General features: G+C 45.3%; 1 protein-coding gene across 1 annotated transcript in view; it reads right to left on the bottom strand.

The window, feature by feature from the left end:
- RPAP2 (RNA polymerase II associated protein 2) overlaps positions 1-27,140 on the bottom strand; it is a 53,251-nt gene that overhangs the window by 25,727 nt on the left and 384 nt on the right. The window contains exons 2-11 of the mRNA XM_081914199.1: positions 25,812-25,857; positions 25,579-25,693; positions 23,611-23,709; positions 22,276-22,341; positions 21,706-21,794; positions 19,064-19,099; positions 15,913-16,846; positions 14,890-14,984; positions 14,599-14,679; positions 4,100-4,168 (exon numbers count right to left, since the gene is read on the bottom strand). Coding sequence (XP_081770325.1) covers positions 4,100-4,168; positions 14,599-14,679; positions 14,890-14,984; positions 15,913-16,846; positions 19,064-19,099; positions 21,706-21,794; positions 22,276-22,341; positions 23,611-23,709; positions 25,579-25,693; positions 25,812-25,857 — 1,630 coding nt within the window. The remainder of the gene's footprint in view (positions 1-4,099; positions 4,169-14,598; positions 14,680-14,889; positions 14,985-15,912; positions 16,847-19,063; positions 19,100-21,705; positions 21,795-22,275; positions 22,342-23,610; positions 23,710-25,578; positions 25,694-25,811; positions 25,858-27,140) is intronic.

Raw genomic sequence — 27,140 nt, 5'->3', positions numbered from 1 at the left:
TCTAAGCGGGAGATAACCAGAGGATAACCTGTCTCTGGTGAGACAGTCCATGGGCAGTTAGGGTCTCAGGCTGCATACCAGATGGAGCTGGTAGACAGCTGTCCTGAACACAGAATTGACCTGTGCCTCCATGGACAGCTGTGAGTTCAAAATGACTCCCAGGCTGCGCATTGGTCCTTCAGGGGCACAATTACCCCATTCAGGAGCAGGGAGTCTCCCACACCTGCCCCCTGCCCCCAAGTACTTCTGCGTTGTCGGGATTCAACCTCCATCTGTTAGCCGCCATCCATCCTCCAGCTGCATCCAGACACTCACACAGGATATTCACTGCCTTCACTGGCTCCGATTTAAAGTAGAGGTAGAGCTGGGTATCATCCGCATACTGATGAACACCCCCTGATGATCTCTCCCAGTGGTTTCACATAGATGTTAAAAAGAATGGGGGAGAGGACGGAGCCCTGAGGCACCCCACAAGTGAGAGCCCAGGGGTGTGAACACTCATCACCCAATACCACTTTCTGAACACGGCTCAGGAGGAAGGAACGGAACCACTATATAACAGTGCCCCCAGCTCCTCTTGTCAGTCCAGAAGGATGTCATGGTTGATGGTATCAAAGGCTGCTGAAAGATCCAGCAGGACCGGGAAACAGTTTCCACCTCTGTCCCTAGCCTACCAGAGATCATTGACCTGCGTGACAAGGCAGTTTCAGTCCCATGATAAGGCCTGAAACCTGACTGGAAGGGATCCAAATGGTCTGCATCCTCTAGGCGTGCCTGGAGTTGTTCAGCAACCACCTGCACAATCACCTTGTCCCACAGAAGTTTGAGATTGGCTCAGAAAACCCAAGTTTAAACAGGCCACCTATCCTGATCTGCTGTGTAGACTGTAGCTTATACACAGCCACATAGACAACCTGTTGACTGTTTCATAATCTGTAAAGAGGCCAGTCTGGCTTTAACTTTTTATATCATATTATACACAACTCATCAGCACTCAATGCCAGTTCGTAACCAGATTTTTGGAGAGCTGTTTGAAAAGGAATAAAAAAAAATGCAGTTTTGGTACCCAATATAGCAGCCTAGGTTTTAAAATTACATTTGCTATCTGCATCCTCTCTCTTAAGGAGTACAAGATGACATACATGGGGATTATTTTGTTTTATACCCCCTAACAGCTGTGTAAGGTAGGGTAGACTAAGAGCCAGTGACCTGGCTCCAGGTAACGTAATGAACATTGTGACTAAGCAGGTATTTAAATCCAGGTCCCCCAAGCTGGAAGTCCAACAGACCACACTATTATTAGAGCATCTGCCTCTTATAGAAGATAGAAGTAGAATACACCTGTTTGGTGACACAGATAGATGGTCCTATTCCGAGGAAGTTTGGTATTAGATGGTTTTTTGGGGGGAGGGCGGTTGACAAACTTAAATCATTTAGGTCTGAAAACATTTACGGCTCATCGCAGAGACACACATATTTACTTGTGAACAAAACAGGCACCCTTTTATTAAATGTAAAGACACCACTTGAAAAATTCATAAGATCTGTTTCACACATTAGGAATTCAACCAGAAAAGTGTAGAGGGGAAAAAAATGACAAAAGATTTGTTCTTACGGTTGATAAAAAATTTATACCAAGGCATTCAAGTAAAGTTACTTTCTGTGTTCTGATTTAATGAATCATTTGAGCAGTATCTGGCCGGGGTGACACTGATGTAAGGCTCATTGAAGCCTGCTCTAATGCCTACTGGTATAGCCTTCCCTGGGACAACAAAAGCAGAACAATGTGTCAGACTGAAGCAAGATCAAAGTAAGTGCAGTTCTGGGGATGCTATGGGGCTGGCCTACAACACATCTGGATCTGTGAATGGCTGGCAAGCACATTGGCTGCCCTATAGACTCCAGTGACCCAGCAAGCCCAAAAGGAGGAGAAGCAGCAGGGCGGTAATAAACAGCCTTCGAAGTAAGATTTTCGCAATCTTGTAATTCAAGCTGAAAGCCGTACAAAGATTGCTCGATGGTTTCAACTCTTAACTAAAAGGTAGACCACGACATTTTTTTTAAAAAAGCCACCAGTGATTTCTTTTATATGTTTTTTTTTAAGACAGAACAACTAGTGCCAGTTTTTAAAACACAGTTTACAAAGTGCCTTCAAATGCTGTGAAACATTTCCCCTCTGCCATTTAATTTTAACGGCAGGATCCGTGTGCTGATATTATGTTTCCCGTCCTACTGCTCTCCGGGAGGAGGCTTTGCAAGTGACTGCAGTACAGTGGTACCTCGGGATGCGAATGGGATCCGTTCTGGAGCCCCGTTCGCACCCTGAACAGAACGTAAGATGCAACGGCGCGTCTGCTGGTCGCGTTTTGCCGCTTCCGTGCGTGACGTCATTTTGAGCATCTGCGCATGCGCGAGCGGCGAAACCCAGAAGTGACGCGCTCTGTTACTTCCGGGTTGCCGCAGACCGCAACCTGAAAGCGCTCAACCTGAAGCATATTCAACCCAAGGTATGACTGTAAATGCAAGAACCTCGAAACAGAATAGTGCAGGCAGTCATCTCATAGCCGCTAGGACACCATGACCAGTTTTCTGGGACCCAGTTGCATGTGCGGGATGCTGAAGAGGTGCACAAATGTTCTGCGTGCTAATGCTATGCTTTGTTAGATTGCATCCCAGGTCTATGCAACTACTTGGATAACAAAGCGAGGGAACTAAACTTGAAACTTAGCTCATTAGGACCCTTAATTCATGCGGTCCCCAGGTAAGTGTGTCAAAGAAGCTTTGGGGTACCAATGAAATGTCTAAATCAGCAAGGCTGAACTAAAACAACGAACAGCAGTTTTTCACTTAAGAAAGGGCCTAGCTGGGGAATCTGTTTCAAAAGCCAAGCTTTACTCTAGGTGTATATAAAAGAAAAGGAGGGAGGGAATACGAGCATGTGCAGAATGCATTGCCCTCCTCAGACGATCCCCGCCTCACATCTATGGAGGGGAGGTAAAGCATTCTGGTGAGGTGGATATCGGAGGTCGTTTCAGAAATAACGTGTTGATTAAATGGAAGCAGAGAACGCTTACATAATCCAAATTAAAAGGCCTGCTTAAATCATGTAAGAGAATGCATAATTAAAGAGACACAGACACACAAACAAAATGCTTGGGCAGAATTTGTTGACAATGTATATATCTGACACCAATTATAGCCAGGCAGCCTTGTAAATGGTACGTCAACAGTTTTCGTGTTTCACTGCTTTTGCTTGAGAAAAAGAGAGCCCTTAACATGCATCAGAAATATTTAAACCCGGGTTGGAGAATCTGTGATGCTCCAAATGAATGAATGAATGAATGAATGAATGAATTTGTTGTTACGACCATCATGGTCATTTCAACCACCACTAGAAAGAAATATACATACTGCAGGGCCACAGGGGCCCCACTCCTGATTTCAGCACAATGTGATAAAGTGCCGTGCAAGTTACAGAATTGTCTTAGCCCTTCTTCCCCACTCACAATTTTTTTTTGGGGGGGTGTATTAAATGTTTGGGACACAGAATGTGTGCTCCTTCATGGCTACCTTTAGACACTTATGGTCGCAGGGCACAGGATGCAACCACCTTTCCGGATTTAAAGCAGGCCTGATTTAGAGTCAGCACCTGGATGGGAGACCCAGCTAACTGGGAACCCATCACAAACCACCCTGAGAGTGCCATCATGGAAGACAGACAGAAGAAAAATGCACCAAATATATAAAAATAGACAGATTATGGGTAGACGGCAAGGCAGCCTGCTAATGGTTGAAAGAACCAAAAACCATTCTCACCATTTCCAAGCCTAAGAAATTAACTTTCTGCAGACTTTATGGGAGGGCAATGCCCTATTTGACTCTCCAAGGTCACCCTCATGCCCTATTCTTCTACATTCTTGTCCCCACTGCAAGATGCTGGCAAGAGATAGCCAACAAAACTGGCCAGATTAAAGACTATGCCTCTCTTACTTAACCAGCTGACCACTCAGCAACACTGAAGAACCTTTAGCACAATTCTGTTGCTGCTAATAAACTTAACAAAAGATTGAGAAGAAATGAATTCAGTTGTAGTACTTACACAGACAAAAGCACAATGGCAATCAGGGTCCATACGGGAGTTTTGTGAATAATATTTGTATTTGTTAACCTGGAAAAAAACCACCACGAGCATTAACAGTTGTATTATTTCAGAAATTGTTAAGAATGATGTAAAACCAATAATAAGTCAACTTTTTATGTCTACTTTAAAAAAAAAAATTGGCTTATTCACACTAGCCCACAAAATCATCTATAGGTAAAAGGTTCTATAAATAATTCATCCAAACCAGGGTTATTTGACGAAAGAGGTATAATTTCAATGGCAATATAAGAAATGTAAAACTGCTTCCACTTTTCACATTTGATGGCAGCCTTTAAAAATGACAGATGCCTTCTTATTAATTGGGGATATACTATGCAAAAAGGGACGCGGGTGGCGCTGTGGGTTAAACCACAGAGCCTAGGACTTGCCGATCAGAAGGTTGGCGGTTTGAATCCCCATGATGGGGTGAGCTCCCGTTGCTCAGTTCCTGCTCCTGCCCACCTAGCAGTTCAAAAGCAAGTCAAAGTGCAAGTAGATAAATAGGTACCACTCTGGCAGGAAGGTAAACGGTGTTTCCATGCACTGCTCTGGTTCGCCAGAAGCGGCTTAGTCATGCTGGCCACATGACCCGGAAACTGTACGCCGGCTCCCTCGGCCAATAAAGCGAGATGAGTGCCGCAACCCCAGAGTCGGCCATGACTGGACCTAATGGTCAGGGGTCCCTTTACCTTTACTATGCAAAAATGCAAATTATGTCTTATGCTTAACTTAGTACTAGGAACTTAAAGTAGCTTTTTCTTTCCACAGACTATCCATTTTTATCCTCATGACAACCCTATGAAATAGAATAAATCAGAGAGACAGTTAGAGGACTAAGATCACCCAGCAAGCTACACGGCCCACAGAGATATGAACTGAGGTCTCCCCATGCATGTTCGGACAAGAAAAGCAAATCATACATAAAATTAACATCTTGCACAGGGCCTCACAATTCATACTTCCACAGCTGGGGTCTAGCTAGGGGGCAGGAGCAGAAAGGCTTTTTCAGCCCCAGAGCAACCTTCCAGGGGCCATATGCAGTAGTGCAGGGGGCCAGAGCCAAAACTGGGTGGAGCCACAAATGTCAATATTGCATTAGTACAGTAGACTAGTTTTGACGCACCCATCTCTACCCTCCCTTTGAGTAAGCAAATGGCATTACCAGAGAAATTCAAGGACACGTTCCATCCAGGCAATAAACAGAGGGTGCAAAGGACGACTGGGGAAGGATGTAGCTTGGGAAGAGTTTGCAGAATGGGGAAAATCTCAAGGGTTGGACAGAGAAGCTTTGGAGGGCCACATCTGGCCCCTAGTCCTGAGGTTACCTACCCCTGGCCTACTGACTTCTGCAGGACCAATATTACAGCACAATAAAAATTTAAAAAGCACCAGAATTCCTCTCTTTAGAGTCATACCTATGTCTGGTTTTATTTATTTATTGAATTCAACCATCGCTACCTTACGGGATATCTTTGGGAGAAAAGGCTAAGCAGTAAATCATTTTCTGGATTCACTCAGTATCTGTCAGAAATTCTACTTTTTCCACATAAATTTTGATGTATTCCTTAAAGATAGCCCACTCCTTTCACATTTTGAAAGGAGAGTAAAGGTAAGATAAAAGAAGAGATTAAAGAAATATTGAAATGCGTTTAAGCTAGTTGGAAAAATATAGTAGCGTAACAAGAACGGCTGGAAGTCAAGTCACTTGGTGGGCGTCCGTATGGGGTAGGTGTGTAGGCATGTTGATATGTATAGTATAGGTAGGTATTATATAGAGTAATGTAGGTATGTTTTATGTTATGAAAATTAGGTAGAGTGTTGTGTGCGTGTATTGTGTAAATGTATACATATGTGTTTGATATGTTAATAAAATAAATTAAAAAAAGAAAGAAAGAAAAGGCTAAGCAGTAAATCCTACACAAATCCAGAGTGGAGTCTCTAAGATAGTTGGATGACACCTTGTATATCGCCTTCTGACGACTCCTGCAGCCAAGCTGGTGCCAAATGTCTTGCTCTGCTTTCCTTTGGACCACATCAAAGACTGTCATCTGGGCAGTCCAGGATCTCCATTGACACGGCCCAGGCTTGCGCCCCAGGGAAGTAACGAATGCCACAGTTTGACATCACCCCCAGAGGCACACTCCATTGTCTCTAGAGACAGCTGGATGCCAACAATACTGTCTCTTCTCTCAAAGAAGCTCATGGTAGCACTCAATGACAATGTTTTGAAAACATAGAATTATAAAATCGTAGAATCATACGAGTTGGACGGGACCACAAGGGTCATCTAGTCCAACCCCCTGCAATGCAGGAATTTACTACTTCTTCCTTTCTTTCCATCCTTTACCCTGCCACCCACATGGTTCTTTCTTACTCAGTTTGGAAAAGTACTCTGAAAATAAACTTCCAATATCATCTTGGAAAAGGCATACAAAATGATGGCACATATTATCTTTAGGAAAACATACAGAATTATCATTAGTCCCTGAAGTTCAACCCACCCCCACCCCCCACCAAGGAGATTCTTGCATCCTGGTCCTAATCAGATACAAAACAGATCATCTAATGTTAATTAAAGCTGATGCGCAACTGACTAGGAAGTAAACGGCAATGAACTCCATAGCAGTGTTTGAAATTAGCCAGGCGCCAGGCGCATTTTGCACCTGGCTTTTGACTACTTGTGACCAAGTGAAGATGCCTGGGTACCAGGATGGCGCCTGACATCTCCACCATCTGGAAGTGCATGCCTAGGGATCATTGGATCTGGACTGTTTTCACATACTAATACTCCACCTTGTCGAATTCTATCAATTCTATTTTACCTGCGCAATCAGAATGAATTTCTGGAACCAAATTGTTCTTCCTATGCAGCCTGAGCAGGAGCAGTCACCATTGAGAAAGAGAGGTCGGAATAGGCCAATATATATGTGGAATGTCCCTGGATCAAGCAACTTTTCTTTTTTTAAATTCTCAAAGCTCTTAAGCTAGTCCTAGATCAATCGCCAGATGTTTAACTGAGAATCAATCACAGTCAGTCCATCCTTTGCCCCAAAATGGCAACTAGACCTTCCATTTTCACAACTGTAACCTTGGTTTAAGGAGCCATTTGGCAGCTAGCTTATACAGTGGTGCCTCGCAAGACGAAATTAATCCGTTCCGTGAGGCTCTTCGTATAGCGGTTTTTTCGTCTTGCGAAGCAAGCCCATTGACAGCTTAGCGGATTAGCGCTACAGCTGTCAAGCGGCTTCCAGCGATCAGCTGTTAAGCGGCTTATCAGCGGAACAGCTGATAAGCGGCTTAGCGGCTTAAGAAAAGGGCGAAAAAAGCGGAAAAAAACCGCGGGGGGATGCAAGATTTTTTCCGTCTTGCGAAGCAACCCCATAGGGGAATTCGTTTTGCGAAGCGCCTCCAAAACGGAAAACCCTTTCGTCTAGCGGGTTTTTTGTCTTGCGAGGCGTTCGTCTTGCGGGGCACCACTGTATATCTGAGTTTCTCACACTGCTCTGTAGGATTTGCTTCCAGGAAAACATCTTCAGAAGAGGTTTTTTTAAAAAAAAAAAAATTTAAGGGCTTGTGGCAGTATGGAAAAAGCCCCACTCTATGCATAGCGAGGTGTACTTGCAAATAAGAGACGGAACAAAAGGCTGAAGGTCTGGACTCTATGCTGATGACAGTGCTAAACACTTACAAAGAAAGGCCTGACAGAATCATTCTGACAGGCAATTCATATGTAACCTTCCAGCTAATCGGCCCCGATGAGATACAATGGAAGAGACAGGTCCAAAAATCACTGGGGAGAGCTCTGTCAAACAGCAGAGAACGCGGCTTTGTTTCAGTGCCCTACAAGGAAGGCACTATTGATCACAGCTCAAGAAGGCATCATTCTCGTACACAAACGGAGAGATGCAGTTATTTGTGTCAATTAACTCTCATTCAATGTCAGTATTGATTGGCAAGGTCTCAACACTAGTTGTTGCCATCAATATGCTCCTTACAGTGGAGACACCAACAATCCGCTCTGCGGAACAAGGCAAGGCAGAGACGGCTGCATGGCTAGACGGGAGGAGAGGCCGGGGTTCCTCAAGCCAGAAGCCGTCAGCTCCAACTCCTGTCCCAGAACAAGTTTCTCACCTGCACAGCGGTAGCGAAGGAGCCGCTTCAAGAAGGAAGCATGCAACCTACAGGTGTGAAGCCTTAAATAATGAGGAGCAGGGAAAGGGCAGTCGCTTTCAGAGACAAGCTGTGCGTTGACGCCAAGGCCTCAGAAGAGAAAGAAAGCTTTCAGGAAACAGTCAAGAGCATGTCCCATGTAGAAATGGTTCACTAGTTCTACCAGCTAACACTATTTGCCTCGGCGCGGCACAAGTCAATAGGGTGGAAAATAGAATTTCTCTTCTTTTAAAAGTTATTAGCCCATATCGCTTTGCTAAATGTCAGGCAAAATGCATGTGCCTTTCAAATGCAAACCCTCCGGAAACGAAACACACCACAAACATTTGGTTGGAGGCAGCAAGTTTAAGCAAGGCTGGAAGCAATGGTGGTTTCACTTATAATAATAATAATTTTATTTTTGTACTCCGCCCATCTGACTGGGTTGCCCCAGCCACTTTGCTTCCAGCATATATACATAAGAAAACATTAAACATTAAAAACTTTCCTATATAGCCTTCCTATATAGCCTATATGCCTTCAGATGTCTTCTAAAGGTGGTATAGTTAACATCCAAACCATGTAAGGTAGAAGTGCATGTAATAAGCCGAAGACCATTCATTCACAGGCGAACATGGTTTGATTTCTGCCTTAGACCAAGTAAAGAACTAGCAAAACCAGCTGCCAGTTGAAAAGGTCTAAAGCAGAGCCAGGGAACCTACTGGCCTGCAGCTTTTCTGGACTACAATTCTCCTCTGCCTCGGCCAGCAATGGTCAGGGATGATGGAGCTTTAAAGTCCTGCAGCATCATTCCGCAACACAGTAATTCAGTTTTGCATCATTTTGTGACACAGTAATTCAGTTTTGCATCATTTTGTGACACAGTAATTCAGTTTTATGAGGTTAAACTAACACTTTCCAGCCCTGGGAAGAGCATAGGGAGCATTCGTGCAACACACCTACACACTGCAGCCAAGACACTTAACGTGTCGCGACAGTTTGGAAAGCTTTGATCTAAAAGGCTACAGGTTCCCCAGCCATGACCTAAAGCTCTACTCCTCTTCTTCCACTCAGAAAATTCCGAGTCCAAAAAACAAGTCTAGAAATATTGAGGACCGTTTTTATTAGTATCTCACTTGCAAACGTCTTCATTTGGCTTCTTTATTCCGCACACACACACACACACACACACACACGCTGCTCCCTTCTTCGCTCGTCAACAAAATGACCCAGACGGCTCTGGAGATTATTTGACATCTCAGCTTTCATAACAAAAGCATACAGGCACTGAGGGACTTTGCTTAGGAAGAACTATAACTGTTCCTAAAACGTCTCCAGAGAACTCTTTAGTGTACTTCCCAGCAGTGGAGATTGAATAAAATGGTGCACAGCCAAGGATGAACGGCACGCGCTCCTTTAAAAACCAATGGAGCTGAAAATGGCTGTTGCTCAGTTCACCACACGCTCTTTTAACCGTCGTTGGGGGCGGCGGTTGTTTGTTTTTGTAGCTAAATTCCCCTTCATAATGAACCATGCGTTTTTAGAGCAGGGCTTCTCTCAGACTCAAACACACAAAAGAAATACCTGTCTTCCCACCATTATGCTTTTAATTCTTGCTTTGCTATTACCACGCTGCCTTTTAGTCACTTACCAAGCTTACACTTAATGTAATTTCATCGTCAGATGGTTTTAATTCTAGTCACAATTAGTCTTTACAAAGGATTATTGCTGGGCATCATGAATGGTGAACCGGAGGCCCTCTAGTTGTTATTGGACTCAAACCCTCTTCAGCTCCAGCCAACATGAACAATGGTCAGAGGTGATGGGGTTTGTAGTTCAACAATATCTGACAGGCCACAGACTTGGGCTTCTTCCTGGCACACAATTTTACCTATCGTCTTTAATTTCTGGAGCTAAATGAATGCAGCATTGCATTATGACCGTGGTTTGCAAATCCATTTCCAATCATGGTTGCAAAGGAGGTAGCCATGGTTAGCAAAAACAAACAAAAACAAAAACCCACCAGTGCCGATATAATGCACAATGGTTTGCTTCCAGAATGAAAGAAGGCAGTTAGAAAGCAAGATAGCATTAAGATTGCATGAGGTCACTGAAGGTGGAATAATATGTCTCTTAAAGCTGATCCTTCCTCTCTCTGCCTCCCTTCGAAGGAAAGGCGACCTTAATTTCCTCGTCAGCGCAAACCACCATAATCCAGCACAACCCATAGCTAATAAATAACCAAGTGTACAGGTCACCAAAAATACACTGAGCAGAAATACACTTACCTAATGATCTTCTAAACTTTAAAAAATATTTTAAGACTTAGAATGTTCCATATGATGTCCATTTTGGTTTGTCTCTCCCAAAAATTCATGGCATGCAGAGCTAACAATTGTGTGGCCCCTGGGATTCCACTTCTAAGGCCTCCCAAGCGCTCCCTCCCTGCCACACAGCTGTGTAGGGCCTAAGCAGATCCATGACATCAGGGCAGCTAAGCCAATGGCATCAAGAGAGGTGAGGCAGGCAGAGGGGTCATAGGTTGAAGAGGGGACCGTAAAAGTGAAAACGTCAGAAGAAGATTCAGAGAGAGATGCAGAACTGTTGGGGAAGATTCCAGATGTACCTGAACACATGCTCTCTGCATTCTGACAAAATGATGCCTGGCTACAGATTACATTCATAACCAGTGAGCTCTAAGCAAGCGATTGAACAATTTCATTGCTATCATTTATTTCTCACTCACCTACCATAACATGTTGTAGGTGATTTAAGGTAAAGGGACCCCTGACCATTAGGTCCAGTTGTGGACGACTCTGGGATTGCGGCGTGCATCTCGCTTTACTGGCCGAGGGAGCCGGCGTTCAGCTTCCGGGTCATGTGGCCAGCATGACTAAGCCGCTTCTGGCAAACCAGAGCAGCGCACGGAAATGCCGTTTACCTTCCCGCCAGAGTGGTACCTATTTATCTACTTGTACTTTGACATGCTTTTGAATTGCTAGGTTGGTAGGAGCAGGGACCAAACAACTGGAGCTCACCCTGTAGTGGGGATTCGAACCGCCGACCTTCTGATTCGCAAGTCCTAGGCTCTGTGGTTTAACCCACAGTGCCACCCGCGTCCCTATAGGTGGCGTACTACTTAATTAAAAAGGAACAGATGCATCATTTTTCAAGAATGAAAAATGATGAGGATGTGTTCTTCCTTTCCCCCCGACTCTCTCTCTCTCTCTCTCTCTCTCTCTCTCTCTCTCTCTCTCTCTCTCTCTCTCTCTCTCTCACACACACACACACACACACAGTCCCTTCCAAACCAGCAAACTCAGCATAATTCACAGTGAAGTCTTTATTTTTGTGCTTAAAAAAAAATCTCCGAAACGTAAACACCAGAAACTCTGCAATCAGAATATACAAACTGCAACTGCCTTCGTGTGCAGCTTTAATCTAATGAATTCAGACAAGATTACTTTTAGGATCACAGTGATATTCTGATGGATGTACATATTTGCTTACTTTAGTTTGCAGAAGGTGGGGTTTTTCATTGCTTTGGTAAGGACAGATTGTGAATATGAAGACCAATATAGAACTCCCACTTCCTGAACCCTTGAAGCAACAACAACAAAGGCAACACAATTTGCTAAACCTTTGAAACCCAGGACTAGAAGCTTGGTTTTAACATGCGAAACAAAAATAAGAAAATTCTGAGTAAAGATATCAGATTACGGACAAGATGCCAGATTTTACACTACAAATTCACTATTATTTCAGATGTGCATGCTAGGTAAAATAAGCATGCTTTTGAATACATAGGAGCTGGATTTAGCCTCCAGCCACCCTGCTTTAGGAAACTTGGCCAGATACAATGACCCACAGGTATCATTTAGGACTCTAATTCTTTACCCATGTTCTCACAATAAGGGATCGTAGCTTGCCACTCACTGGTGCCACTTAAGAATCATAAAGGTGGGACCACAAAGGTCACCTAGCCCAACCCCATGCAATGAAGGAATCTTTTGCTCAATGTGGGCCTTGATCCCAAAACCCTGAGATTAAGAGTCTCATGTTCTACCGACCGAGCTATCTCAGCAGTCAGCTCTGAGAGTCTTTTCTGCTGCTAGGATTTTGTTAGCCAAAAACCTGGAAAACACAAGAAGTGCCAACAGTGGAGGAATGGCAGATGAAGATGATGGATTTTGGGGAGCTAGCCGACCTGACCGGAAGAGTCCGCGACCAGAAGGAGGAGGAGTACCAGGAGGAATGGATGAAATTTAAAGACTGTTTAGCTAAATATGTTAAGATAACTTAAATAGAAATACCTGCAAATACCAGATTGGCTTAGGATTTAAATATTTGATGTTACAGAATAATATGTTTAAAGTTAATAAGATAAGAAAGAAAGATGTTAATTGACTAAATAAATTTTATGAGAAATTAGTTTTGGAAAACTGTTACAATGATATACAGTGGTGCCCCGCTAGACGAATGCCTCGCAAGACGAAAAACCCGCAAGACGAAAGGGTTTTTCGGTTTTTGCGACGCTTCGCTAGACGATTTTCCCTATGGGCTTGCATCGCAAGACGAAAGCCCATAGGGAAATCTCGGGGACCTTTTTTTAAATGCTGGCGGTGGGGAGCAAAGCCTTCCCCCCCCTCCGGACTTCAGAAGAGGTCCAGGAAGGCCGGCGGGGGCGAAAGGCTTTGCTCCCCACCGCCAGCATTTTAAAAGCGGTCCGGGATAGCAGGGAAGCGCTTCCCGCTATCCCGGACGGCTTTTGAAGGCAGGCAGGGGGGGCAAAGACTTTTGCCCCCCCTGCCTGCCTAACCGGGGGCTTTTAAATCGCCCCGGGACTGTCCGGGGCGATTTAAAAGCCCCCGGACGGCTTTTGAAGCCTCCCCCCCGCCCGGCTTCGGGGCATCATCCCGATGCCGGGCGGTGGGGCAGGAACGCCTCCCCCAGCCGCCCGGCTTCGGGGCATCGTCCCGATGCCGGGCTGTGGGGCAGGAACGCCTCCCCCAGCCGCCCGGCATCGGAACGATGTCCCGAAGCCGGGCGGCCGGGCGGGAAAGCCTCCCCCCCCCGCCCGGCTTCGGGGCATCATCCCGATGCCGGGCGGTGGGGCAGGAACGCCTCCCCCAGCCGCCCGGCTTCGGGGCATCGTCCCGATGCCGGGCGGTGGGGCAGGAAAGCCTCCCCCAGCCGCCCGGCATCGGAACGATGTCCCGAAGCCGGGCGGCCGGGCGGGAAAGCCTCCCCCCCCCCGCCCGGCTTCGGGGCATCGTCCCGATGCCGGGCGGTGGGGCAGGAACGCCTCCCCCAGCCGCCCGGCATCGGAACGATGTCCCGAAGCCGGGCGGCCGGGCGGGAAAGCCTCCCCCCCCCGCCCGGCTTCGGGGCATCGTCCCGATGCCGGGCGGTGGGGCAGGAACGCCTCCCCCAGCCGCCCGGCATCGGGGCATCGTCCCGATGCCGGGCGGTGGGGCAGGAACGCCTCCCCCAGCCGCCCGGCTTCGGGGCATCGTCCCGATGCCGGGCGGTGGGGCAGGAAAGCCTCCCCCAGCCGCCCGGCTTCGGGGCATCGTCCCGATGCCGGGCGGTGGGGCAGGAACGCCTCCCCCAGCCGCCCGGCTTCGGGGCATCGTCCCGATGCCGGGCGGTGGGGCAGGAAAGCCTCCCCCAGCCGCCCGGCATCGGAACGATGTCCCGAAGCCGGGCGGCCGGGCGGGAAAGCCTCCCCCCCCCCCGCCCGGCTTCGGGGCATCGTCCCGATGCCGGGCGGTGGGGCAGGAAAGCCTCCCCCAGCCGCCCGGCATCGGGGCATCGTCCCGATGCCGGGCGGTGGGGCAGGAAAGCCTCCCCCAGCCGCCCGGCATCGGAACGATGTCCCGAAGCCGGGCGGCCGGGCGGGAAAGCCTTTGTCCCCCCTGCCTGCCTTCCCAGGGGCTTTTAAATCGCCCCGGACAGCGGAGAAGTCCTCCGCTGTCCCGGGCGATTTTAAAATGCCGCCCGCCAGAAGAGGTCGGGGGAAGGCTTTTTCCATAGGAACGCATTAATTGATTTTCAATGCATTCCTATGGAAAACCGTGCATCGCAAGACGAAAAACTCGCAAGACGAAGAGACTTGCGGAACGAATTAATTTCGTCTTGCGAGGCACCACTGTACATTGAAACTCAGCCAGGGGGATTCGAGGAAGTCACCTAACAATGTTAATAATAGTGGAATAATTATAGTTAGGATTTATGTTTGTTTGTTTGTCTATAAATTTGGAAAATAAATAAAAAAAATTTGGGGGAAAAGAGTCTTTTCTGCTTACCTGAACGTCTTAACGAGATCTTTAAGTTCACTGTAAACATCCCCAAGAGGAATCCGAAGAGGGCCCAAAACAGCAGGCAAACTGGAAAGAAAGCAAAATCAGGCCATTTATTAGCGAATGTACTCCCTTGAGAACACTGGTCATGAATGGTTAATTAAAAAAACATCTCTATAGCTTTGCTGGACTTTAGCGGATGCTCGCAATTTAGTCTCACCCCTTAAGTGATTCTCCCAATTCAACAAATGGCTCCCTTCTGGGTGTCTGAACAGCAGGTGTGAAAGAGGTACTTACACTTTTCGCAGCTTTTCGAGGACAATCCGTGCCCGAATCTGCTGTTGAGCTTTAGAATCTACAAGCGGGAGGGCAGGGGGCCGCTGATGATCACCCTACAGGGCACAACAAAAGTATTTTTTGGGAGGGGGGGTTGACATAAAATATATTTTAAAAACTGCACAGGAGGGCCATAGCTCAGTGGTAGATCATCTGCTTTGCATGCCAAAGGTCCCAGATTCAACCCCCAACTTCCCCAGGTAGGGCTGGGGAAAATCTGTGCCTGCAACCCCAGAGAGCCTCTACCAGCCAATGCAGACAACGCAAAGCTAGAAAGACTAACGTTTAACATAGGAAGCTGCCGTATACTGATTCAGAGCAAGGTTTCCCAAACTTGAGTCTCCGGCTGTTTTCGGACTACAATTCCCATCATCCCTGACCACTGGTCTCGCTAGCACCAGACTTCATTGGATACTAGCTACAGTTGGCAAAAACTTGTAATAATAATCATAATTTATTCTCTATACCCCGCCCATCTGGCTGGGTTTCCCCAGCCACGCTGGGCGGCTTTCAACAAAGTATTAAAATACAGTGGTCTGTTAAACATTAAAAGCTACATGTAATGTAGACCATTTTCAGATCCAAAAAGTGAAGCAGGGGGTGGGGTGAAGGACAGTGTGTGAACAGACGGGAGGCAGGCGTGCACCCAAGGCGCTGCTCCTAATCTTTTAACTTCATTGTTACATCTGCATTATTATTGTCGTATTTGACAATGAAGCTAACGCGCACCTCAAACCCCAAAACCCAAAAAAGTATCTGCTGGCGAATGTAAACACGCCATCAAATCTAAAATGTGTCCTAATTTTCATGGCACATTTTGGCCAAATAAAGGTGTGCATTACATTTGAGTAAATACGGTATTCTTATTATTCACCTTTGATGCACAGAGTTCTTTCATAAACCAAGGTTTACAAAAAGACTGCTTTTTTGGGAGGGTGTGTGTGCATGTCTGTAACCAGCCTATTTCTCCAGATAGATACTTACATTGTCATTGCTGTGATACTGCTCCCCTCTCGACAGGGTTGCTAGATCTTCTTCGCCTAAGGCGAAGTTTCCTCTGTAAAATTCCTGCACCTTCAACTCTAACTGCGAGGTCTCTTCTTTCAGTTTCTCGTAGCTGGGTATAGGTTTCGCTGCTGGGCTCGAGGCCTTGAAAGGCAACGGCTGGCTCAAAGAGTTCTGGGCGCCTCTCTCAGAAGCGGCTTTGTTAGGTTCGTCGTCACTCTCCAAGTCATCCTCGTCAAGCTCCTCCTCTTCCTCATGGCCAGCTGCCGGAGAGGGCTGTGGGGCATAGGTGGCTGCGGCGGCGCTGCCGTGGAGGAGCTTCGCCGTTTCCTCAGTCTTCCATTCGGTAAAGGTCTGCCTCAGCCCTTCTAGCAAGCTATATTTGGCAGTGAGCGGGTTGGCTGGGCCTTCCGAGGTGGGCTTCGCAATCTGTTTCGATTTGGCAAGCAACCTTTTAAACAGTTCTGCCCCTTTGGGGCTCACACCCAGGAAAACTACTTGCGAGCCGCTGGAGCTATCTCCAAAGCCTTCAGAGAGCTGGACAGTTTCAGGAGTAGGACTGGATAGAGAAACAGGAGCTCCTTTAATCCGAGAGCTATCCAGAACATGTTCTTTTCCTTGAGTGTCTAATTTGCACCGACTTAACTGCTCTGCGGCATCATCAATGGAGGTGTCTGCATTGGGAGGTTTGGGCTGTGCTCTCCGCTTGCACTTCTCTTTGGGAATACCCTTCCTGGGCGATGGACGTACACTCTTTTCTTGCAGAACGGAGGAAACAAATTCTTGTTCGGCCTCACTGCTGCTCTCACTGTCTGTGCTGGAGTCGCCCAGGGTCGCTGCTGGGAGAGGGTTCTCAATGTCTAGAGTGTTGATTGCTTCGTTGACTAATTTCACTTCCTTCCCAGAGTGGCCACTGTTGGGGGTGGGGAAGCAAACAAATATAAAAACACATTGACAAAACCAAAAAGGATAAAATAAGCGAGAGGAGAATCTGGCAGCTATCAAAGTATCACAGCAACTTTCAGCGTGGCTGCCCCCGTTCTACGGAACAGCATCCTGTTGAGATATGGAAGGCACCCATTTTCTGCAAATAACTGATTCATTTTTTGTTTGTTTGTTTCAACAGGCTTTCCCAGCTGAGTGAAAAGGTTTCTGCGTTAGGTGTTCGTTTTGCATTGATTCTAAACCCATCTTCATGTTTTAAAATTTGTTCTTGTCACTATTTTAGCTGTGTTTGTGGTATGTCTTGAGACATGTATGTAAAGGGCAAGCCATAAATCAGGCATAGGCAAACTCGGCCCTCCAGATGTGTTGGGACTACAGTTCCCATCATCCCTGCCCACTGGTGCTGTTAGCTAGGGATCATGGGAGTTGTAGTCCCAAAACATCTGGAGGGCCGAGTTTGCCTATGCCTGCCATAAATTAACAACAAACAAACCAACAAGCATGCTTATTAACTAGAGATCTGAAGAGAGGGAAGGTCTTCACATTCGTGACAAGTGTGCTTTCCTAGGGAGGGAGTTACATTGAGTACCACCACTGAGAAGGCTCTCTACTACACTTTTCACAGAATCATAAAATTGTAGAGCTGATAGGGACCCCCTGCAATGCACGAATCTTCTACCCAATGTGGGGCTCAAACCCACGACCCCGAGAAGCACGATTACGCCATTTTTAATAGTCGTGGCTTCCCCCAGGGAATCCTGGGAACTGTAGTTTATTAAGGGAACTGAGAGTTGTTTGGAGACCCTCTCATAGAGCTGCAAGTCCCAGAGTTCCCTGGAAAGAAAGACGGATAATTAAACCACTGTGGGAATCGTAGCTTTGCAAAGTGTTTCCTAACAACTCTCCAGACTTAACGAACTACAGTTCCCATGATCCTTTGGAGGAAGCCATCGCTGTTTAAAGTGGTATGTTACTGCTTTAAATGCATTGTGCAAATGGGACCTCTTTCTCCCTAGCTGCCACCTGCCTCGCTTTTGATGGCAGCGTAACCCAGAAGAGAACCCCAGATGATTGATGCTTTCTGCCAATGGGCAGGCTAATGTGAGGCAGGCGCTCCCTCTCAAGTACTGTATTGGCCTGAATATAAGCCACACTCCCCCCCCCTTCTGACTGTGAAAAGTTGAAGTGCGGCTTATATTCAGAATCGAATGCTGCGTGCCCGCCTCCTGGCACTACTGCCCTGAACAGGGGGCTGCCGGTGCCAGCTTGGGGAGGTAGTGCCAGGAGTACTGGGAGGCGCGCACCCAGTGCGCTCGAAACTGAGTGCCAGTGTCGGCTTGGGGAGCAGGGCACCAAGCGTCGGCCAGCTGTCCCCCCCCCCCCGTTCAGGGAGGTACAGCCGGGAGGCGGGTCGCACCCGTAAATAAGCCTTGAATTTTAAAGGTGCAGCTTATTTGTGGGTGCATCTTATATTCGGGCCAATAAAGTAATTTTGGGCATGGGGATAAAGTGTACCTAAGCAACTGGACCTTTGAGAAACACCAATTTCATAAATTTCATAAAGAAAGGGATTTTTTTAAAGAACAAATAAATAGATACTAACTAGTTCTACGACAACAAGCATGACACAGGTCTTCCCTGCCCCCAGTGATATACTAGAAGAGCAACTGCTGTGAAATTGCATTCTGCTTTAGATGCAGACAAAGTACGGACCACTAGAAACCAAGCAAAATAAAGCCATTGAAACACGCGCACACAAAACCCACCACAGATTGCAGATCCGGCCAAAGCTTTCTCTCTCCTTTTAAATGAATACAAAACCAGTGGATTTGCCCATTTGACATTTTACCTGAAGATGTAAACAAGCTTTCGGCACATATAATTGGTCTCATTTCAGTTACAAAGAAAGTCACATACAAAACACCGATGCTTCGGGCCCGAGAGCAAACACTGTGCTTGTGTCATGTTTCAACAGGTCCGATTGTGCCGCAGCACTAGGGGCAGCTGTAAATCATACAGATCAAACAGACCCTTCGCCATCACAAAAGGGGGAAACAATCAAGGCAAACATCTCTTTCTGGAGGCCGGCAAGAGCCGTGGCCGTGTGACAGAAGAGAACAGGAAATCAAAGACTTCTTTCAACCAGATTGTGGATACATAAATGAAACCACCACTTCTACTGTACCTTTCCCCATCCTTCAGCAATTCAATGTCTGGTGGCCTTGAAAAACAAAAAACAAAGTGCATTTTAGAAGTTAAATTGATTTTGAGCAATGATTCGAGAACTGGGGTTTACAGCTAGAGTAGTCTGGCAATGATTTAAAATCATAGACCTGTAGAGTTGGAAGAGACCCTGAGGATCATCTAAGTCCAACCCACTGCAATGAAGGAATAGGCAGCTGGATCAAACCTGCAACCTTGGCATTATCAGCACAGTGCTCTAACCAACTGAGCTATCCAGGCTGGTAAACAACATTAACCCACCTAAGCAGATCCAATAATTTGGGGAGAGGAGAACCACGGCTAATGGTCAATTCTGACCTGCAAGCTTACGTGCCTAAAGCCAAATGAATAGGAAGCATCGGGATAAGTTTGAAAACCATGCAGCACAGTCCTAGGCAGGTTTACTCAGAAGTAAGTCCCGCTGCTTTCACTGGTGCTCACTCCCTAGTTATGCATGTTTAAGATTAAAACTTGAATCTTCAAATAGTTGGGCTAAGAACAGTAACAGATGACGGGGCAGAGCAGCAGCAGCTTCCTGACCTCCAGGAAGATGGGTCACTGCTGCCGTTTGCTGGAAGAAAAGTGGGAGGGGCAAGGGGCCGGTCAGCAAGCTGCAAACTCACTGGCAATGGAACTAGTATGGTCTTGACCATCACCCCATCCTGCTGTTTGCTACTGGCTCAGAATGTATCGGGAGGAAACAATCCTAGCAAGAAATGTTCTTTGCATCCATTCCAACTGCTCCATTTGGACCTGATGGTGATGGGGCAGCATTATGCTGGAGGCAATTCCAAAGGCCATGGAAGAACAATGCTGCTCCAGGTGAAAGACAAAGCTTTTGGGGGGGAAATCCTTAAAGCATCATAAGAATACCTAAAACTGGTGCTTAGCAGCTCTTTGTGATATGTCAGGAGTTGTCTTCATCTCCATGTTATTTTGTCTTTAGAAAAAGCTTTTTCGGTGCAACTATTCCTGGATCAAGGACTATATGTGTTGGCAATGATTGTTTTGCAATGTGTTTAGCATCACTATTGGGTGGGAGGTGGGCAGGTTTCTAAAGCTGGCATCATTTAAATGGGGAAAAAAAGCCTCGCAGCAACATAATTTTCGATACTGCACTTATCTCGGAATAACTTCATGCAATTCAAGTGAAGTTTTACTTTTTTGGTCTGAAAGCACAAAAAGAAAATGTTCTTCCAACTTCTGGAATTTAGAAATAATCTATTCAGGACCAATATAGTCATTCAGGACAAGGTATAGTCATACCTTGGGATGAATACACTTCAGCTTAAATATTTTCGGGTTGTGCTCCGCGGCGACCCGGAAGTAACGGAGCATGTTACTTCCGGGCTTCGCCACTCGCGCACATGCAGACGCTCAAAATGATGTCGTGCACACGTGCAGAAGCGGCAAAACACGACCCGCGCACGTGCAGACGCGTCTTACATTCGCTTCAGGATGCGAACAGGGCTGTGGAATGGATCCCATGCGCATCCAGAGGTACTACTGTAATAGATTATTAGTTCTGATTTTTTAATCAATATCCACATGTGTTATCTGGAACTGGCCTATAATAAGGTGGTGGGGTTTTTTGCTGTATTTCTGTGGCATTTTGCCTCCGAATAGGGACATGCCTTGTGAGATGGTGACACCCAGTGGCAACTTGGTAATTTGCAAGTCACAATTTTTCTCTTTAGCCTAGTCAGATTCCTTTCCTACCTCCTAGGTTGACTAGGTCTACTCTAAGAGTCTATTAGGCAAGTGTCCTGTTTCCAAAGCCTGAATCACAGTCCCCTTTGGTATTGTTGCTAAAATTAGGACAGCTGCTCTAATAAGATTAGGCAAGGTAATCCTGCCTTTAAAAAGACAGATAGATTTGAGATGGGGCCTGATCAAGCAGAGCTGGAAGGAGCAGACCTAATGCTCACAACAGGAGGCAGATCCTGGGGGGACACATAGCCTCCCACTTTCCAAAGGGTTTCACAAGACCCAACAAACAGCTGATCATTAGGCCTTGGAAGCCTATGTGCATAGAGATTTGCACAAGGCTTGGCAGGCACCGCTGATCAGATCAGCCCACAAACCACATTTCAACTGAGCCATTACCTGTCCCAGACCCAACAAAACTCTGGCTTCAAAGTCACTAGCAAAACCATTTGCCCAGGCTGTTAATCTGCTACATATATGAAATCAGGAGTAGGGTGGGTGGCCATAGGCATGGCTTGGCCAAAATGGCCTTGTGGGGCCACATGGAGAAGCTTATGCAAGTGGGTCAGAGGTTTGCTACTCTCTGCCTTAGCTGGATATTCTAAACCAAGTTCCTCCCTCACTTCTTTAAATACAGTACAGTCATGTAGTTCAGCTAGCTTGACCTTGCTTAAGAGGCTAATGGGGGTTTGAGCCTGCTATTGCACCTGAATAGCCAGCTGGAAAAAAATCTTCTCCATCCCTGGGCTACATCTTTTGACAAAGGGTATTATCTTCAAATGCACTGAAAAGAAAATAATAGTGTATTTTTCTACGCATGTTTTTGGTGTTGTCTTCCTTTCAAATGATGCCCAAGAACAAAACCCTGGGCCTAGCCAAACAACACTATCCAATTACCTTTCTTCTTCTCGCAGCCACACAGGACTTTTTGAAATCTGAGCTTCGAAGTATTTTGATGCTCTGTAGCAGAAGTTACTGCAAAAACACTGCCCCCCCCAAAAGAGAACAGCAAATGTCATTTTCATACTTCACAAAATAGAAATAAACTTGATAAAAACTCTGATAGATTGGTGAGTGTGAAGAATCAGCTAACACAATGAATACAGATGATTAACATTTTATTATCAGTTGCTAAGACAGGAAGTAGGATGCAATGCAAGAGCAATTATTCTCTGCCTCTGAGTTCCAATCTAGTCATGTGTTACAAAGCTCAGCAAATCAGCTTGTACTGACTTCATTACGCTGCAAGTTGCTCTTTCTGTGGCTCTGAACTGGTAGGGCATGAAGAGGTACTTGGCAAAGGAACTTAAAGAGCTGAAGAAGCCAACAGCAGCAAGAAATAGCAACCCAGAACCTTGCATGTAGCCAGGATTACACCTCTAGAGCCCTCGGCAACACTGAACCAATTTCTTACTAAACAACAATAAACGAAGAAGTGATAATGTAACAAACAGCTTTTAAACTTACCTTTCTTTCAGTAATATCATACACTTTGTTTGTTTTGGTTGATATTTTGTACTTTTGTTTTGGCACCTAAAAAAAAAAATCACAAACACTGTTTTGCAAATGTGTCAGTGCTCCCTCTAGCATTCCTCTCCTCTAAAATAATATTCCATAATTAACACTACTGACCAAATCACATTATGTTGAACTGAGCTTCTCAAACCACACTTCTGAAAATTGCTGACATTTTTTGTTTAAATACTGAGGACTTCAGCTTGCATTTGAAGTCTTGAGATGTGGAGAGCAACATGCTGCCCCACCCCCGACCTAAGCTATATCAATTTTTTAAAATAGAAATCTCTGTAAGAAAAGCCGAATACCTGAATTGGACACAACAATGAATGCATAACACAACATAACAATGCATTGTTATGCACATGAGCCTTGTGCTCCTCTGGCACAACTGCAAGATCAAAAGCTTTTGCTTCCATTTTTGATCAACCATAGTTTAGCATTACATACAAAACCTAAACTGTGGGTAATATTAACTATGGTTTATTGAAACTAGTCAGCTTCATAAACCAAGGTTTGAAGTTGGCTTGTTTGGGTAAATCATAGTTAAGACTAACCACGTTTTGTCTGAATTCAAACCTAATGCTAAGCTGCAGTTAGTCGAAAATAGAAGCAAAAGCTTTTGATCTCCTCATCTTGGCCTCATTGGGGAGGGAAAGGGGGCACCCAAAATCACTGACAGGGAAAGGTGGCCAATGTGCAAACAAATAATCTTGACTCAAGTCTCCTGTTTTAATTACTGTGCTGTTTTAATGGGATTGCTTTATTGCATATTTTAATTATGGATCTTTATATGTTGCTGTTTTGATGAGACTGTTTCATTGTTTATTTTAATTGGGCATTTTAATTATGGATGCTTATATTTAATCCTCGTTTAATTGGGTTTTGTTCTTGTAAACTGCTTTGGCATTAAGTGGCATATAAATTAAATAATCATCTAAAGCTGTGGAGCCCTGGGTTCAAATCCTCACTTAGCCAATTAGCTTAATAGCTGACTTTGGCCAAGCCACTGTCTCTCAACCAACCTTCTCCAACATGGTGCCCTACAGAATATTGAACTACAACTTCTATCAGCCCTAACTACTGGCCATGCTGGCTGCAGCTGATGGGAGTTACAGTCCATATTATCTGGAAGGCATCAGATTATGGAAGGCTGATCTACACAAAGATGACCAAGGATTCCTGTCCATGCATCTGTGAAGTTCAGTTGACCAGACACCACATTCCAACACAGATAGACAGATGCAAAACTGCAGAAATATAAAGAAGCACCTCATAGATTCTTACATTCTGTAGCCTCTTTCGGCATATGGGGTAGCCACACAACTTGATGATAAATCGTTCTTCCACAACATCCTTATAGTGAGGAGGTGTTATAATCTTCCCCTGAAAATATGAAAACACACAGACGTAAGTTACAGGGTACTGCCTTGAAACTCAAAACAAATAAAAAGCTTAGAATAGAAAAAAGTGTTTTCGAGAAAACAAAGCAGCAGAAAATTGGAAAAGGAACAGAAACTGCGAACCATGACAAAGGGAGTCTATCTTTTAGATTCTCTCTAATTTTTTTCTGAATGAAAACAAAGAAGCAACAACTGCTTTTCCTCTGGCAGGATGGAGCAGAACAGAGGCCGCTTAAAATATTTTGCATAAATGATGCAAATCTTCCAGCTGCCATCACTTGTGGTACTTATATCCGTGTGACTATGTAATTATGATTACTCAGAGGTCACATTTTCTTCAATGAGGCTTATTTCCAAGTAGGTGGCTGCAAGATTCAATTTGCTTAGGGTCGCCCAGCAAGAGTGCAATGTACCTTACTCTCTTAGAAGGGTTTTAAAGAATGAAACATTAAGTTCTGAAAATGCAATAAAATATTAGTTGTTTTGTTCGTTTTTACATAAAGTCTTTTTCATGGAAATCCATGGAGTCCCCCACCAACACCTAAAGGAAAGGTGTCTCAGATTGGGCTGCCAGAATATGTAGGAGCCCTGAAAACTAAGAGCCTGAGTAGCAAATAAGGAAGTCTCCCATTTCAGACTCATCTCTGTGATGAGCTCATTGTGCAGCCTTAGAGAAGTCACTCTCTTCCCACTTCAGTGCATCTATCTGCAAAATCGGGGAACAAAAAATGCCTTACAGCAGTGATGGGGAACATCAGGCCTGCAGGGGTGGGGGGCAAACTCTAGGTCTGTCTCTTTCTGGTTGTCTGAGCTCTCCTCATACCACGTCCCTTTTCTACAAGCCACACCCCTTGCTGGCACTGTTTCACACTTTGAGTGTTTTTGCCTGGCTGGAATACGTCCTTGATCTCTGATAATGCCTCTTGCTTGTCTGAATGGGATTACAAATATCTGATGGGACTCCATAGTATCTGCTATTCCCTCAAATCTTCCAGGACACCTGCTGCTTGCAAGAAAGCAGGAGTGGAGTGTCCAATGCAGCCCATGGGCTGAAAATGCCCTGCCCTAAGAGAAGGCATTAATATGGGTTGTTTAGTAGAGACAAAAACCCTTTTCAGAGTTCAGGAGATCTAAACAATCGTCTGACACCACAATCCTATGCATGTCTAGTCAGATGTAAGACCCACTTTGTTCAAGGGGACTTACTCCCACATAAGGGTGTATTGGGTCACAGGTTGAACTGTAGCATTAAAAAGATCAAGGAACTCCCTAACTCCTAAGCTCTGTTCTATTTCTACTACAAGCAATTTACTAGGACTGGAAATCTTGCAAGTACCACTCTGGGAAAAGCTGATCGTACTTCAGGACCATCCACAGTGTGCCATATTTTTTAAATTCTACCCTCAAGCTTGTCACATTATTTCCTGTTTTAAGCAAAAGAAGATCCCTCCTTTGTCCCAACTTTGCTACTGTGTCCTGCCTTAATGAGCTACATGATTTATCAGAGAAACGTAGGTTAGCCACAACCAGTCTGTAAGTTTCTAATAGGTGTATGCATCTCTGCATGAAAATTGAAGTGACAAAGAATGCAAATGTAAGATACGCCTTTGATTTTAATGGGACTTGTACACTGGAACACAGCATGCTTTCATTCAGTAAGCCTCATTTAAAACAGTGGGACTCATTCCTGAGCAAACACGGAAGTGCATTGCTAAGCGTCTGCAAACTACGTCTGGACTGGGATGAGTGTGCGGATGATATACAGAAGGCTGGCAAAAGCTTATCCAACAGTAACAACAAACTTTTTGAAACACAAAGCAGTATAAAACTTGCCAAGAAAAAGAGGACCTACACAATCCACAAGGAATTCTTCTGTAATATCTTCTTCCAACAGACGTTCGACAACCTGCAAGGCTTTTCGCTCAGCCTCAATCTTCTTTCTAATGGCAGCTTCAAGCGCCGCCTTCCTACAAGAGAACAAATTAGCCGTATGAATAACACAAGGTATAGGAAACCTGTGGCCTTGCAGATGTTGTTGGTTTAACAGTATTTGGTTTAACTATGCTATGCTTAGAGATATGATACCTTTGTGCAGCATCTTCATTTTTCAAAGCACTCGACTGTTTCTTTCCTAAAAATAATAACATGCAAACAAATGATTATATTGACTTAAAACATTTGGGGAATACTTTTCATGAGTCTCTTTTCAAAAAAAGTGCTTTCATATATTTTAATATATTTAGTACATTGGTGTCTGCTTATAGAAGTTTGTGAATTGTATTATACAGGTGTCTGGAAATGGAAGTTCTCTATAATTATGTATGCAAATACTGAGAGAAAAAAGCTGAATGTACACTGCAGAAGCACACCATAAAGCATAAGGAGACTTTTGCAATTTGTCTTTGGTTGCATGTGTAATTTTAGAGCAAACTTTTACCATCTGCAAAGATGACTACTTGCCCTACAGAACAAGAGTCCACACCACTAAGTGCCAATTAATATATTTGAACCATTATCACATACACAGTTTCAGGAGAGTTAAACTGTGGGGAAAAGTTGTTTTTACATGTTTACTGCCCAGGCTTGTTTACAGAAGGCCATCGTAGCCCAAATTAGCAATACTGAATGCACAGATGGAAGATGGGTAAGCTAGAAGGCTATTATATTGTGCACTCATAAACAGAATTGAAATACTTTACAGGACCAATCACTTCATTGGCAGAATTGCCAAGTCTCTGTCCCGGTGTTGCTCCTTTAAGTGGCAGCCTCAGAGGCCAAATTTAAGCAAGTGATGCTTTCTCCTCCTATCTGTGTTAGGAAAAGTGTCACGGGTTAAAATTTGTTCCAGTCCTATTAAAGGGCCAGGACTAGGCTAAGCAGTATTTTGAAGAACAGTCTGCGTGAGCCTATTTATTATACCTAACTAAATGGGTACCACCTTACACTTTATAGGGAATTGCCCTCTTAACAGCACAAACCTATGCCCCACCTGTCAAAAGCAGGGACCCATCCTATTCAGTGGTGGCCGCTTCTGAGGAAAGCAAGCCCAATGGTAAACACCGAAGGAGACAGCAAAATGAGTTTGGGTGGACTTAGCAGGTGCCAGGCATGCATGGAAATGCTCAAAAATGAGTAAAAATCTCAATCAACTGTAGTTCTGCCCACCACAACCACTTAAAAAAACAACAACTTTGGAGGCTATCTCTCCCCCCCCCCAAAAAAAGCTCAACTTCCCCCAACAATAAAAAAATCCTGGCTATGCCCAACTTGATGCCAACTTGAATAAAATACTGGGGGGGGGGGCAGGTAAGCCCTAATCGACCACAAGACACACCATTAGAATGGCAATGCCCAACAGCTTGTGGGGAGGCCCGTCCCCCTCAAATATTTTAGGGGGGCGTTAAAGGGACCTCG

Source organism: Podarcis melisellensis (assembly GCF_964234715.1).
Source record: "Podarcis melisellensis genome assembly, chromosome: 6".
NCBI lineage: Eukaryota > Metazoa > Chordata > Lepidosauria > Squamata > Lacertidae > Podarcis > Podarcis melisellensis.
The sequence above is the reverse complement of the archived record's forward strand: the minus strand, read 5'-3'. Positions and strand labels throughout refer to the sequence as shown.